The 14,703-nt window shown below is 32.1% G+C and overlaps 2 protein-coding genes across 4 annotated transcripts; one reads left to right on the top strand and one right to left on the bottom strand.

The window, feature by feature from the left end:
• Window positions 1–1,728: 1,728 nt before the first annotated feature.
• LOC139847877 (biotin--protein ligase 1, chloroplastic-like) lies at window positions 1,729–5,796 on the bottom strand. Of its 3 annotated transcripts, none has more exons than XR_011759730.1 (9): window positions 5,544–5,796; window positions 5,188–5,428; window positions 4,599–4,719; window positions 4,425–4,490; window positions 2,860–4,003; window positions 2,544–2,702; window positions 2,407–2,468; window positions 2,087–2,162; window positions 1,729–1,936 (listed from the first exon to the last, which is right to left on the bottom strand). XR_011759730.1 is itself a non-coding variant. In XM_071837605.1 (9 exons), exons 5-9 carry the CDS (start codon window positions 2,873–2,875, stop codon window positions 1,933–1,935), a joined length of 354 nt encoding a protein of 117 aa, XP_071693706.1. In that variant the 5' UTR covers window positions 2,876–4,003; window positions 4,425–4,490; window positions 4,599–4,719; window positions 5,188–5,428; window positions 5,544–5,796; the 3' UTR covers window positions 1,729–1,932. The 3 variants fall into 3 exon arrangements, 2 of the variants coding, with proteins under 2 accessions (XP_071693706.1, XP_071693705.1); XM_071837605.1 differs by having other exon boundaries at window positions 2,544–2,739; XM_071837604.1 differs by having other exon boundaries at window positions 1,729–2,162; window positions 2,544–2,739.
• A 319-nt stretch (window positions 5,797–6,115) lies between these two features.
• Window positions 6,116–13,209, top strand: LOC139847532 (MICOS complex subunit MIC60, mitochondrial). The gene is made up of 12 exons (XM_071837213.1): window positions 6,116–6,381; window positions 6,588–6,651; window positions 7,481–8,170; window positions 8,285–8,389; window positions 8,487–8,639; window positions 8,756–8,833; window positions 9,360–9,452; window positions 9,538–9,657; window positions 10,129–10,206; window positions 11,860–12,039; window positions 12,454–12,555; window positions 12,664–13,209. Exons 1-12 carry the CDS (start codon window positions 6,371–6,373, stop codon window positions 12,895–12,897), a joined length of 1,908 nt encoding a protein of 635 aa, XP_071693314.1. The 5' UTR covers window positions 6,116–6,370; the 3' UTR covers window positions 12,898–13,209.
• The last annotated feature ends 1,494 nt before the right edge of the window (window positions 13,210–14,703 follow it).

Below are 14,703 nucleotides of genomic sequence, written 5' to 3'. Positions count from 1 at the left end.
TTACTACGACGGCGTATATCCGGTTTTACGGTGTTTTTCGTGTTTTCAGGTTTTAAATCATTAAGTTAGCATATCATATAGATATAGAACATGTGTTTAGTTGATTTTAAAAGTCAAGTTAGAAGGATTAACTTTTGTTTGCGAACAAGTTTAGAATTAACTAAACTATGTTCTAGTGATTACAAGTTTAAACCTTCAAATAAAATAGTTTTATATGTATGAATCGAATGATGTTATGAACATCATTACTACCTCAAGTTTAGTAGGTAAACCTACTGGAAGTGATAAGAAATGATCTAGCTTCAAAGGATCTTGGATGGCTTGAAAGTTCTTGAAGTAGAATCATGACACGAAAACAAGTTCAAGTAAGATTATCACTGGAATTAAGATAGTTATAGTTATAGGAATTGAATCAAAGTTTGTATATGAGTATTACCTTGATTTAGAATGATATCTTACTGTAAATAACAAGGATTTCTTGAGGTTGGATGATCACTTTACAAGACTGGAAGTGAGCTAGTAAACTTGGAAGTATTCTTGATTTTATGAAACTAGAACTTGTAGAATTTATGAAGAACACTTAGAACTTGAAGATGAAACTTGAGAGAGATCAATTAGATGAAGAAAATTTAAGAATGAAAGTGTTTGTAGGTGTTTTTGGTTGTTGGTATATGGATTAGATATAAAGGATATGTAATTTTGTTTTCATGTAAATAAGTCATGAATGATTACTCATATTTTTGTAATTTTATGAGATATTTCATGCTAGTTGCCAAATGATGGTTCCCACATGTGTTAGGTGACTCACATGGGCTGCTAAGAGCTGATCATTGGAGTGTATATACCAATAGTACATACATCTAAAAGCTGTGTATTGTACGAGTACGAATACGGGTGCATACGAGTAAAATTGTTGATGAAACTGAACGAGGATGTAATTGTAAGCATTTTTGTTAATTAGAAGTATTTTGATAAGTGTCTTGAAGTCTTTCAAAAGTGTATAAATACATATTAAAACACTACATGTATATACATTTTAACTGAGTCGTTAAGTCATCGTTAGTCGTTACATGTAAATGTTGTTTTGAAACCTTTAGGTTAACGATCTTGTTAAATGTTGTTAACCCATTGTTTATTATATCTAAAGAGATGTTAAATTATTACATTATCATGATATTATGATATATTAATATATCTTAGTATGATATATATACAGTTAAATGTTGTTACAATGATAATCGTTACATATGTGTCTCGTTTCAAAATCATTAAGTTAGTAGTCTTGTTTTTACATATATAGTTCATTGTTAATACACTTAATGACATGTTTACTTATCATTTATCATGATTAAACATAGTGTATCAATATGTTAATATGATTCATATGTATTTAGTAAGACGTTGTTATAACGATAATCGTTATATATATCGTTTCGAGTTTCTTAATTCAATAAACTCAATTTTATGTATATAACTCATTGTTAAAATACCTAATGAGATACTTACTTATCATAATATCATGTTAACTATATGTATAATCATATATATGTCATCATATAGGTTTTACAAGTTTTAACGTTCGTGAATCACCGGTCAACTTGGGTGGTCAATTGTCTATATGAAACCTATTTCAATTAATCAAGTCTTAACAAGTTTGATTGCTTAACATGTTGGAAATACTTAATCATGTAAATATCAATTTCATTTAATATATATAAACATGGAAAAGTTCGGGTCACTACACATACCAATAATTGATTGTCTATATAATGAATATAAAAACACGACATTATTATGTACTTTAAATGTCCAATACTTTCACAAAACATAAATAAGAATATGAAATGTATCTGTGTGTAACCGGTTAGAAATGGGCCAGACATCAACATGCAAACAATTGATTTTGCAACATCTTCATAGGTCATTTCGAAATTACCTGCAATACATATACAAAGAATGTTTAAAACAGAATTGGTATATCAATAGCTCAATTGTCGGGTTGATTTAGCCATTTGAAACTTTCATTATGTGGTATCCACATATATTATATCTGAAATATAAATTATATAAAAAAAGTTTTAATAACCAGAGGCTGCAGCTCCACATACGACTCCCTGAATTAATGGAGACCAAGTAACTGGCTTTGTCATTTGAACACGAATCTTCCATATATCGTGTACCGGACAAAACAACAAATGTCATTGCAGCTAAAATATAATGGATGGACTGGAAACTTTGCATTAGGAGCAATAAACCATGATTTTTAAAGCGCAAACAACTCATGTCTGGTATACCTCACTATGAACGTCCTATATCATTATTCTCATTCTATAAGTCTATAGCTACTACATATATAACTATACATGACAAAAATAAAATATAATATTATGGAAATTACATATATACCTCGGCCTTTAAACTGGATATTCGCAATGCACACAGAACCAACAGGAATCTCACAAAAGTTGCTGCAAAAAACATAAAATTAACCAACACTAAACCATTATGCTTAAACATGAATTTTAATAATTTCTTCAACTTACAGAGAGACTATGTCTTGTGTTAAATGCAACCTTGGAGACCAAAGAAGAACTCTTCCAAAGCACGTAGCCGAAAGTGAAGACATGTAAGCATTGATATTAAATGCATCATTTTTAGGACTCAGCATAATGTCTTCAACTAAAATTCGATAATTTCTTGACCTGAAAGTGCCCATTTGAGTCTGAATTCCAGCAACAACTATCGGGAACAGAGGAGAGCAACGGGAAATGTTTCTTTTTTTTATCGTAACTGAGAGAACTCATCCAGGGAACTAAGAGACTAAAAAAATCAATGAATTATTTTAACAAAACTATTTACCTGGCAGCCCAGGCATCCAAGGCCTAAGATTCTTTCACCATCTTTGACAACCATAACTTGAATTTTCTTTTGAGGTCAAATTTTAAAAATCTCAAGAATCTTCCCCCTTTATTCATAGTCTTATAAGCTCATTGGAGAAATAATATGAACAAAATGAAATAATAGGAAATGAAAATCAAACTTTATTAATTATATGAACATATTAGAGAAAAGATGCAGATGTTAAAAGAGATAGATTTCTGCACCAACTAAAACCAAAGCATTTTGTTGACTGGTGCACGTTGTTAACCTACATAACTAAATGAAAACTTGATTCAAAATATGAATTAGAAACATGAAAATAAAGCATAGTTACTTGAATCGCATACTTTTACAATTAGTCTGCATATGTCAATGAAGTTTCGAAGGTGTACGAATCAGTCTGCATATGTCATCGACTATTCAACTAAACAAATAAGTGAAAATATAACATCTGCATATGTCATCGACTATTCACCACCGAAATTTCGAAGGTGTACGAATCAGTTACCTTATCAACATCAACGCCTATGTCGGTTTCCATCATTTTTCTTTTAGTTTTCGTTACCCGTTGACGTTGAACCATTAATATTTTTTGATGCATGTCTTACTTCTTTGTTTGATGTTCTTCTCAGCCTTCATATAACGACTATATCTTTTTTATTTGTTATAGATAATTGTAGGTTATGAGATGGCTAAAATCAAACTCAAGATTTAAATATAAGAAGGGACTAAAATTAAATAACTTTGTTAATTCTAAGGAACAATACTTAGAAAGAGAACAAATAAGTACTAAGGAGTAACAAATTTAATAGCAATTACTAACCGCAAGATTTTGAGCTGTTAAGACAAAGATAAACATGTTACTATGATATTAATGTGTCATTCATATCACAACATTCAGCACTCTGGTCCCGTTCAATATCTGTCTCTTGAAACAAAATAAAAACACAAGATGGATTTGATATCAAGTTGAATGAAGAAAATTTAGAACATGCCAATAACATTATACAGAGAGTTAGAATTGAGTATATGAGTCAAAACCTGTCACAATGACAATTTGTACCACAAAATCCTAAGTTGTCAATGATGGAGGCAGTAAACATCATAACTTGATATGTAAAACCTAATCAAAATAGTTAAACGAACTACTTAAATATCTTGAATTTGTTAGTAATTACATTTGTGTCGAGTATATACAGATAAAAACCCAAATACCATGACCCAATTGTCATGAAACCTAAAAAATCCCACTGAAGAAGACTCCTTAATCTGAGCAAAAGCAAGACATTTAAATAAAAATAATTAAAACATATTACTCTACCTTCAGTTGGGGCTACTTAAAATCTCAGTGAGCCTCATCTATTGTTGATGCCTTATAAGTCTATGGTACAGAAAACATTTCAATTCCAAATTCTTGTAAACCTCACTTAGATGCATATACATGACCAACATATGTCTATCTAATTTATATCTTACTTTAGTATCAGATAAGTTATAAGAAAACTCGTCATTTCAAATGAAGTTCAACTTAATACCATTTATACCTTGTTAGAATTTGGAGCTTTGGTCTGCAAAGGTTTCAACTTTTCATTGATTTTACTTCTCCTTCTCTGTAAAACACATTTTGACACCAATATATAATCAATAATATTAATAATCAACATACATTAACAGGTATAAAAACTGAACTCCAAGCGAAAAAACAAATCTTCTCATACATATTATGCACCTCAGCTACTCTGGTTCTGTTTAAAGATCGTGCAGCGTTAGAATTTTGATGCCATTCGTCCTAAATTTGTACCATATGCTGAGTTTCCTATCTTTAAAATACCTAATTTTCTTTCATGTTGAAACACAATCAGTAAATCACATAATCAATCAAATCAAATTTTAAGCACCTCAAAACTCACGTCATTGTTTTGAAACAAAATTAGTAAATTGCATAATACAATCACATCAAAACTCACAACTTTATATTATAGCTGAAGTTTTAAGCACCATAATCAATCACCATAAACAACAATTTTCAGGGAATAAGTGGTTTAAATCTTAAAGTTACTAAAAACAGAAAGCCCTAAAAAAACTTTAATTCTGTTTGATTCTACAATCAATTTCGGAATATAAACAAAACCCTCAAATCTCTTGTATGATTCATAATACGAATTAAGAGTATAGAAACAAATTCAAAAATCTTTACATCACATGGAATATAAAAGAACCCACATCATCATTTTGAAATTCATTATATATAGGAATATAGAAACAAAGCTCTGAATCAGGAAATTAAATATTAGATCTCGTACATACCATGATTGTAGATGCCTTTGAATTAAGGTTCTCAGCATAAACAAAATTGGTTCATCATCTCCTGATGGATTCAATTTATGCAATTAGGGTTAACAGAGTTTGTTAACACATCAGAGATAAGTTCAAATGGATCGCCACTTCTTCGATATAATTAACACTATCACACGTTGTCTTCTTCATATTACGAATCTGACATACTAAATTGAGTGATTTTTTGTGTTTAGCAAACACCTTTGTTGACCTAATAAACATGTCAACGAAAATCAAACAATTAAAATTAAATTATTCAAACAATAACAAACAGATGTTTAATTCAATCCATAAAAATTGGTTAACCTATAAATCGTAATTAGTACCTTTTTCCATATATTGAATTGAATCGAAACAATAAGATACGTCGATTGTCTTGGCGTTGATTGAGCTTCCGTGAACCCTAATGGATCTAGAAAGCCAGACCCCCAAGTTTTGAATTTAGTCTCATGTTCTCCCAATTTTTGAACCCTAATTCAGAGTAAAAGGAAGAACGTATGAATGAATGTAAACGGATATCCTCAATTGGTTAGTAATCATACAGATTGAACAAATAGATGTTGAATATAATTAGATGTTCTTGAGATGGATTTAGTTTCGTGATTGATAATGAAAGGTTGCAAATGATGAAAACATTGTAAACCCTAATTTTATTAAAAAGGCCGCATAGTTTTGGAGGTATAGGGGTAAATGTGTAATCAAACAATTCAAGGTTGGGATTATTAGCTCTTATTTTAGATTATTTAGTAGTTAATTAAGGGTTGAGATCAAATGAAGCTTTTGTAATGTGTGGCTAAGATTGTTTATGTAGTCTAAATGTGAGCTGATTTAGGTTTTGTTATTGTAGAGAAGAGAGAAGAGAGAAGAGAGAAGAGAGAAGCTTAATGCTTAATGCTTAATAATCAACTTATTAACGATTAGAGAGGAAAAATGGAAAAATAAACGCTCACAAATCACACCTCATCACAAACACCTTACGAGTTAAAGACAAGCAAGCCATTTTGACAATCGCAAGAAACGCTACCTGTTCCATTTTCAGTCTCCACCCTAAATCGCCACATCATCTTCATACAAACGCTTTCCGATTCCATCCGATTTTCAATTAACTTGTAGCAGACTCGCCTCAATCACACTAACTTTCACTCCGTCCACCATGCTTCGGAGGTACAATCTTTCACTCCCTCCACCAACTTCAATTTCTTAATTTTATCTATTTTAGGGTTTTTTTTTTTTTTTTGTGATTTAGGGTTTACTGCTCCTAATTGACCTGCATTTGTTACGGTTTCTTTGATTTTTCATGTTTTAAGCGCTTTTAGAACGGGAGTATCGGTTAATGTTGAAGTTTTAATCAGTTTGCTTCTCTTTTGAAGGTCTATGCTGGAAATATCTTCTCGGCGATCGGTCCGAAGAATTTCATCACGAATAACAACTCAGGCATGTTTATAATCTGTTTAATTTTGTTTAATTGTGAGATTTGTGAAAATATTTGCGGTGGCTGGTGATATAAACGTCATTGCATCTTATGTGTCTGTTTAAATTACTAACTTCAACAATGATTTGAAGAAATTTCTTTGAGGTCCAGATGTTAATGGTGCTGTGTTGAATTATGGATATGCAATCAGTGGCGATTCCAGGATTAAAATGTAATGGGGTCCCGAATTTTTTTTCACTACTAATTATATTAGAATGCTGTTTTAGTGGTAATTTATTTTTAAAAAACTTTAAACTCGAAAAATATATGGTGTCCGAGTGGTTAAATTAGTGGGGTCTTATACAATTTAAAAGAAAAACTATAAATTTGAAAAATATATGGGGTCCTGCGATTAAATTTAGTGGTCCTATACAATTTAAAGAGTATTTTCTACTAAAAATTTTCAAACTAGTGGTATCCCGTGACCCCACGAGTATACAAATAAACTCGCCAATGTATGCAATCATTACTTAGGTTTGTATGTGTATCGAACATTCTGTAACAGATATAGTGATCGAATATCTGGAACTTATGTAGTTTTGGTAATGGTAGTAGATCATCTATCTGTTACTAATTTCTATGATTTTTTGTTTGTATGCTGACTTGCATTATATTTTATATTCATGTAATTATGCATATATCAATATCAAATGAACATTATTGAGAGGCACAACTGCTAAAATCTAATTTATGTGTAAAATCAGAAGGTAATAGGAAAAAATTGTATGCTTTTAATGCTTGAATGTAGATTGGTAGAAACAATCTCTTTACAGTTTAAACTTTCTGTAGCAGATTCCTTTGTATCTATCGTCTAGGAGGGAATACTCTATTACATCTCAACCAAATCCATCCAACGGACCAGGCTCGAAAGGAAAATCGCCAGATTCGGGGAGTAACCTGACTAAGGTTTTTATTGGAAGTATAGTCTTAGGTGGTGTTGCTGGTATAGCAGCTTATCAGACTGGCTACTTAAATAAGTTTCTCGTGAATGAACCTAGCCCTGATACTGATATTAATACAAATCCAACCCCCATTCATGATAAAGGACCTCAAGAAGTAAAGATAGGTGATGATAATTTGCCCGATACTGTACAAAATGTGCAAGAGGCGGAAATTTCAAGTCCAACTGTTGTTGATGGTGAGAAAGTTGCTGAAATCGATCCGCTGTATAGCAAAGGAGACGAAGAAACTCAGCATAATATAAAAGAAATACCAATATCTAAACCCGATGATACTATTTCTGACCAAGAGGGTGAGTTGCGTAAATCAGAGGATATAATATCAACTTCTGATAATGCTAGTGAAGGTTCAATAACAACGAATCATGATGATATTGCTACGAAAAACGAAGTAAAGCCTACTACAGAACAACTTGAAGGAGTTCAAAACGTCTCAACACCGGACCATGTTGCTCCAGCTATTGAAGAAAAAGTGATTAATCCCGAGCCACCTCAGCAGCTTGACACTAAAAATATGACAGAGGTATTTTTTTTTATTATTTTTTTTTTGTTTTTTTGTTTTTTTTTTTGTTTTTTGTATAGTGGGTCTTGAGTGTTGATTATAGTTGCAGCATGTTTATGATTTTATTTGTCTCAGGGTAACATGAATGAAGATAAAGAGTCAAATCCTCTTCTTGATGAATACCATATAAGAGATAAAGTTGAACAAAATACTGCTGCATCTTCATCAAATGAAGATGAGGTTAGATATCAAACTGTTTTCTCTAAAGGAAGTTTAATTTGTATGTAAGTTATGCTATCAGGAAAACTGTCTAGTTACATGCAATGTGATTATGTAGAACGTACAAGACACTGTGAAAGGCATTGATGATGTTAATGTGCCAAACGATGGAAAATTAGTTTTAGATTTCTTGCAAGCCATTCACGCAGCTGAAAAAAGACAGGCAGATTTGGATGCACACGTTTTTTCTGAAGAGAAGAGGTTGATGAAGGCAAGAAAATTCATCTTTTATAATTTTTTTCCTTTATTTCTGTTTTCATACTATTGTTTCATACCATTTTTATGGCTAATAGCTTCTAAACTTGAAATTTTACTGGAATATTTTAGGAGAAATATGAAAAGGAGCTAAAAGATGCAAGGGCCAGGGAGCTCATGTATGCCGAAAGAGAGACAATTTTGGATAAGGTTGTATACATCTCCTTCTTTTATCCTTTCTGACTGTGTTACTATTATTTTACACGTGTTAGCTAAGATTCTTGTTTTTGGTTATCCATATTTCATGTACTTAAATTTCAATCATTAGTTACTCTTTTATGAACTATTATCATTTGAAGCTGATTATGAATATGTTCGTTCTCTAATTTGTTTCCTGTAGACATGGTTTCTTTTTTAACACAACTTACATTTCAATTGAGAATCTCTTGCCCGCCTAATTTTTTTTATGAGGCAATAGCAGAAAGTAAAACAGAAATAGATGTGGTTTCGACTTCTGATAGTTTTCATACTAAAAATGGTCTAGTTTTTTTTCAGTGGATACACAATAATATTTGCCTGAACAGATATGCATTATTTGACCAATAATACTATACATCCCATACCTTATAATTTCACTTATTAACTTTAGCATCTATCCACCAGATATACCCGTTAATGTTAATTTTAGGGCAACGCGTTTGTGATTAGCATCTGAAATTGCTAAATGTGTTTGTAGGAGTTACATAAAGAAAAGCTAAAAGCAGCTGCTGCTCTTAAGTCCCTTCAGGAAATGTTACAAGAGGAATACCAAAAGGAGATCGAAAGAAAGGTGCTTTGTTATTATAACATATATTTTCATGATTTTCATAATTAATATAGCAGCATTGAGCTAATTCAAACTTGAATTTTATTAGGAGGCTGAAACAGAATTGGAGCTAAAGAAATTGAAGGATTTAGCAAAAGCTGAATTGACTGCAGCAATTGCAAGTGAGAAAGCATCCCAAATTGAAAAACTGGAGGAGGCGAATCTCAATGTATGACTCGTAAAGTTTTTACTTTTTTTGTTTAGTTGCATGTTATTGTTGACTTGTCACTTTATGCAAATACCGAGTTGAAGGAATTAATTGACGTTCTAAAAAATATTATTGTAGAATCTTCTATATTATTTTTTTCTGTAAGACCAATTTGGACTAGGCATTTTACTTTTAAAACTTTATACTACAGATTACGCCTTTTACCAATGCTACCTGGAGGCATTTGGAAGTATTCAGGGTTCAATTCCCATTCGAGGCTAATATGAACTTAATTTGTTAGTTAAATTTCTTGATAAGGTTAGGAGTGTACTGATTGTGCTTGCCAGAAAATCAACTTTGTTTCAACTTACTTAAATTCTTTACAATCTTTTGGGAATGATCACATGTATAGAGATTATAATATATCTTATATTTTGATTTTTGTTGGATTTTTCGCGTGGTAGTTAATATTAACATGTTTCTTTTATGCAGATAAATGCTTTATGCATGGCATTTTATGCAAGATCTGAAGAGGCACGTCAGAGTCATTCTGTCCACAAACTTGCTTTGGTTTGTTTTCATAGACTTTATCATTACCTTTGCAGATAGTTTTCTCTATGAAAATTTATAGATAGGATTTATATAGTGAGTATATATATTGATCAGTGTTGCGAAGATTTCCCCTTTGGGCTGATTAAGCACACCCTTACTTACCGCTTTGATTAGTATAATCTGCTTAATCTGCTACCTAGGTTCAATTATCCTCACTACTTCGACAATCTCTAATGTCAATCTCTAATCCCTCTTATCTAATCTCTATTCATACTTGAAGTATATTTGCATAGTCTAATAAAATAATGCTTATATTTTATGTATTTAAGTAAACCACATATTTCTCCACTTAATCCTCGCTTAGACTATATAGTGCTAGAAGATTACCTGCTTGTCTAGTTCCAGCTAATATAACAATGCCATTGATGAGTACGATTGTTTATCTTTTTTGCATTTATCGATCACTAGTTTCTGTTTGGCCATGATGGGACATATGCATCCAACCAGCTTTAAGCAATTACTTATCTTGTCGTCCAACTTCGATTCGTGACACTTTCGTAGCGTCACAACCAATCTCGAACGAGTACATCCGAGTGCATCCGTGGTGAAATCAAGATGATATTCCCGACACGTTATCCCAAGCCCCGATCCAAGTATATACATAGATGGCATCATTTCAAGCATCCTGAGCTCGTGTTCACATAATGATCGAGCTTGGACGAACAACAAATATCTTATAGGGCACACAAGTTCCAACAACGCTCGTGCTATTGATATGTCAGCATTGGATGAACCATACAACGTTTTATTCTCTTTGAGAGGCCTACTCTAACATCCCACATCTGTAGTGGCCCCAATGACTATATAAATCTAGAACCTTTTTGAAGTTGGGGTTTGCCAAGATAAATAACATCATAGTTCTAACTACCAACACAACAAGTGAAGACTCATCGGTCTACACACGACTCATTGAGTTCATACTCTTGGATCTCTTTAGCACCTTATATAGCTAATAATATCTCCTTGTATATGCATATTATCTATGATTGATCTTCTTAACCAACCTTGTTCGAGCTAATAAAACGAGACATATTACTATGGTTGCAGAATGTTAATGATCAATCCCCATAAACCCTCAATTATTGCACTCTGGCTAAAATATGCTTGATCATACACCAAAATCATTTGCTTCATGTGCATATACTACCTAACATTTTTCTAATTATAGGTTATTATTGTCTCAAAAAAAGTAAAAAAATAATAAATACCCAAGTTATTTATATTCTGTAAACACTAATTTTTTGCTGTAAACTAATAGTTTACGAGGTTTTCGTGGTAGATACATGCGTTTGATTAGGTTTTAAATCCTGTAAAACATACTAACCATTTCTGTAGATATCACTTCAGAATTGATCTAGTCTTGATAAGTGACTTTCAATTGCGCTGCTAACTCCATTATACATGATAGAACAATAAACTGTTACTTACTTGGGGCCTCCAGGTTACTCTTCTTACCATTCTATGACCTATAAAGACCAGTTCATTACATACTTTTGTTCCTATATCTCCGTTTACCTGCTGGTTAGTGTGATGATAGCTGCTTTAGCTCTTAACTTAATTACTATAAATTGGATCAAAGTATCAAACAATATCTATTATTTACTTTTGCAGGGTGCTCTTGCACTGGAAGATGCTCTGTCTAAAGGGTTACCTATACAGAAAGAAATAGATGCTCTTCACAACTACATTGATGGAATTGATAAAGACTCACTCTTAGGTTTGGTCATGGCATCGCTTCCTGAAGATACTTTGAAAAATGGGACGGATACTATATTGCAGTTGAATCACAAGGTATGTCATTGCACGGATTTCATATTTCACTATTTTTTATATATGTACTGTTCTTTATAGTTTATACATCAAGCTTGATTCAAGTATAGCAAATACAACTAAACAAGCTCTTCGGATGTTATTATTTTTTTATCTCTGCAAAAACTTGTGTTGTTGCTCCCTTTTTCTTTAAACCCTTTGCTCATGCTTTTTTGTTGGAACATAAAACTTGTTTGCAAAAAGCATATGCTCTAGCTTTTTGTTGGAAAAACAAAGCTCTTTTTTTCATTACTTGGTTTCTTTTTAGTTTGAGTTTTGCGTTGTCAGTATTGAATTCTGCATTTACATCTATGAGGACTCATGAATGTAACTGGTAAGTGTATAATGGCTATACACTTGTACCTGTCTAACCATAAACCATGTGTGTTGTTTCAGTTTGATGGCCTGAAAGGGACTCTGAGGCACTTTAGTCTAATGCCTGTAGGGGGTGGTGGCATTTTGGCCCATTCTTTGGCTTACATTGCATCCGCATTAAAGGTACGTGTAAAACTGTAAATCTAGGTTTTTCTCTATTTCTTTTTGTATTTATATTTTCCTCTAAGGTTACCTAACAACATTACTGCATTTTTTTAAATGTGATTTCAGGTTAAGGAAGCTGACAAATCAGGTGATGGAATAGAGTCACTGATAAATCGAGTGGAAAGCTTGTTAGCCGATGGGAAACTTCTAGAAGCAGCTGAAACACTTGAACATGGTCTAAAAGACAGCCAGGCAAAAGAAGTTGTAAATGATTGGGTTCGACAAGCAAGGAATCGTGCCATTACCGAACAAGCCCTAACTCTCCTTCAGTCTTATGCTACATCTGTAAGCCACACTTAAATCACAATACTGATTAGCTTACACATATTCAGTTCTTGTGATTAAAGAGGAAGGTTTCGGTCTTAATAATAGCCCGTATTTTTGAACTTCTGATGATGGATTGACCAGAGTTCTTTTTGAAGTGTTGTAGAAGCATTCACTCGGTTTGTTATAATGTCTACATTACGAATAAAACTTCTTATTGATGATTTTAATTGACAGACTTAGATGAAGAAACATGAGGCTATATCGAGTTGTGCGTGTTGTAGTGAAATGCGTACAAACCTATCTGATTATACTGTTTTGGCTTCTGATAGATGAATTAGTCGTTCTTAATAGATTGCAATTACCTTTTTGGTAAAAAACTAAAAGAAAAAAAAACATAATTCGGTTAACTTAAAAAAAAAAAAAAAAAAAATTTGAAATCTGAAATATGACCAAAACAGAGTTTTGCTCCTTGGTAACTGAAATGTTTGGATGTATGATTTCAAATAACTGAATTGGTATCAACTGAGATGTTGGGACCTGTGGTTTGAATCTACCACCTTATCACTATCTCGGTGTATATTGCCACTGTGGTTTGGACCTATCAGGTGAGAAGTAGTCTGATTATCAAGTCTACTGTACACAACAATTTAATTACACCAACAATCATTGAATAAAACCGTTGCAAACGGGACTAGGCTAATGACAAGATTAAAAAGTCACGAAAAAAACTCGGTTAAACTTGTTACATATAGGGATGGCAATGGATCGGATATGGATCGGATGATGACATATCCACATCCATATCCATTTAATTTTTGATCATCCATATCCATATCCATTTAGTTTAACCTCATCCGTCCATATCCATATCCGTTGGATTTAACGGGTTGATGGATATCCGTTGGATATCATCTAAAGGCCAATCTAACTGAGTTTTTTGACAATTTAATATAGATTATAACAAATATAACTATTCAATCGTTATGTTTTGGTTTGTTACACATGTTTTGCGCATGTTTTGATTGTAATTTGTCGTCAATTGTAAATTTAATTAAGCAAAAATACTTTATAATATAAGTAAATATACGTTTTAACTAATCTAAATATGTAACTTCTAATATTGTTAGTAATAATTTAATATTTGTGGCTACGATAACTCTTATTTTTGTCTATAATTTAAGAATATATAGGTTATAGGTTATATGTATATGTATATCGATATGTAGATGTATATGTATATATTTTAATACGTATATATGTACATATAGTTGTATTTCGGGTGGTAATGGATATATCCATGGATGATAAATTGTCATCCATATCCAATCCACGAAATATTTATATCATCCATATCCATATCCATATCCATTATTCGTTCATTTACATCATCATTATCCACTACAAATGGATCGGATCGGGTGGATATCTATGGATGAAACATCCATTGACATCCCTAGTTACATATGAGTAAAAATACTCGTCAATAAGCCTAGTGACAATATTTTTCTGTCAGTAGTGGCATTGTTTGGGTTGACCAAAAAATATGTCAAATGCAGTCAAAGATAACCGATTCAACCTCAGAGTAAAAATATCCATCCCTCTGTGAACTGAAACATGTAAATGTTTAGCTTTACCCAGCAAAATATCGTCAAAACATTACAAGGAAACACAACGCTATCAATGCTATTTATTCGAAATACATATATGTAAATGAAATAGAATGAAATACTCGATGTTATTATACATGACGATGATTCAAACAAACAAAAACATTACGACAAGAAGAATAATGAATCAATTATTGGGATTTTGAACCTTTTCTTGATTTTTGTTCCATTT

This window comes from Rutidosis leptorrhynchoides, chromosome 5, assembly GCF_046630445.1.
Source record: "Rutidosis leptorrhynchoides isolate AG116_Rl617_1_P2 chromosome 5, CSIRO_AGI_Rlap_v1, whole genome shotgun sequence".
NCBI classification, from domain to species: Eukaryota; Viridiplantae; Streptophyta; class Magnoliopsida; order Asterales; family Asteraceae; genus Rutidosis; species Rutidosis leptorrhynchoides.
Note: the sequence above shows the minus strand (reverse complement) of the source record. Positions and strands in the feature narration are given on the sequence as shown.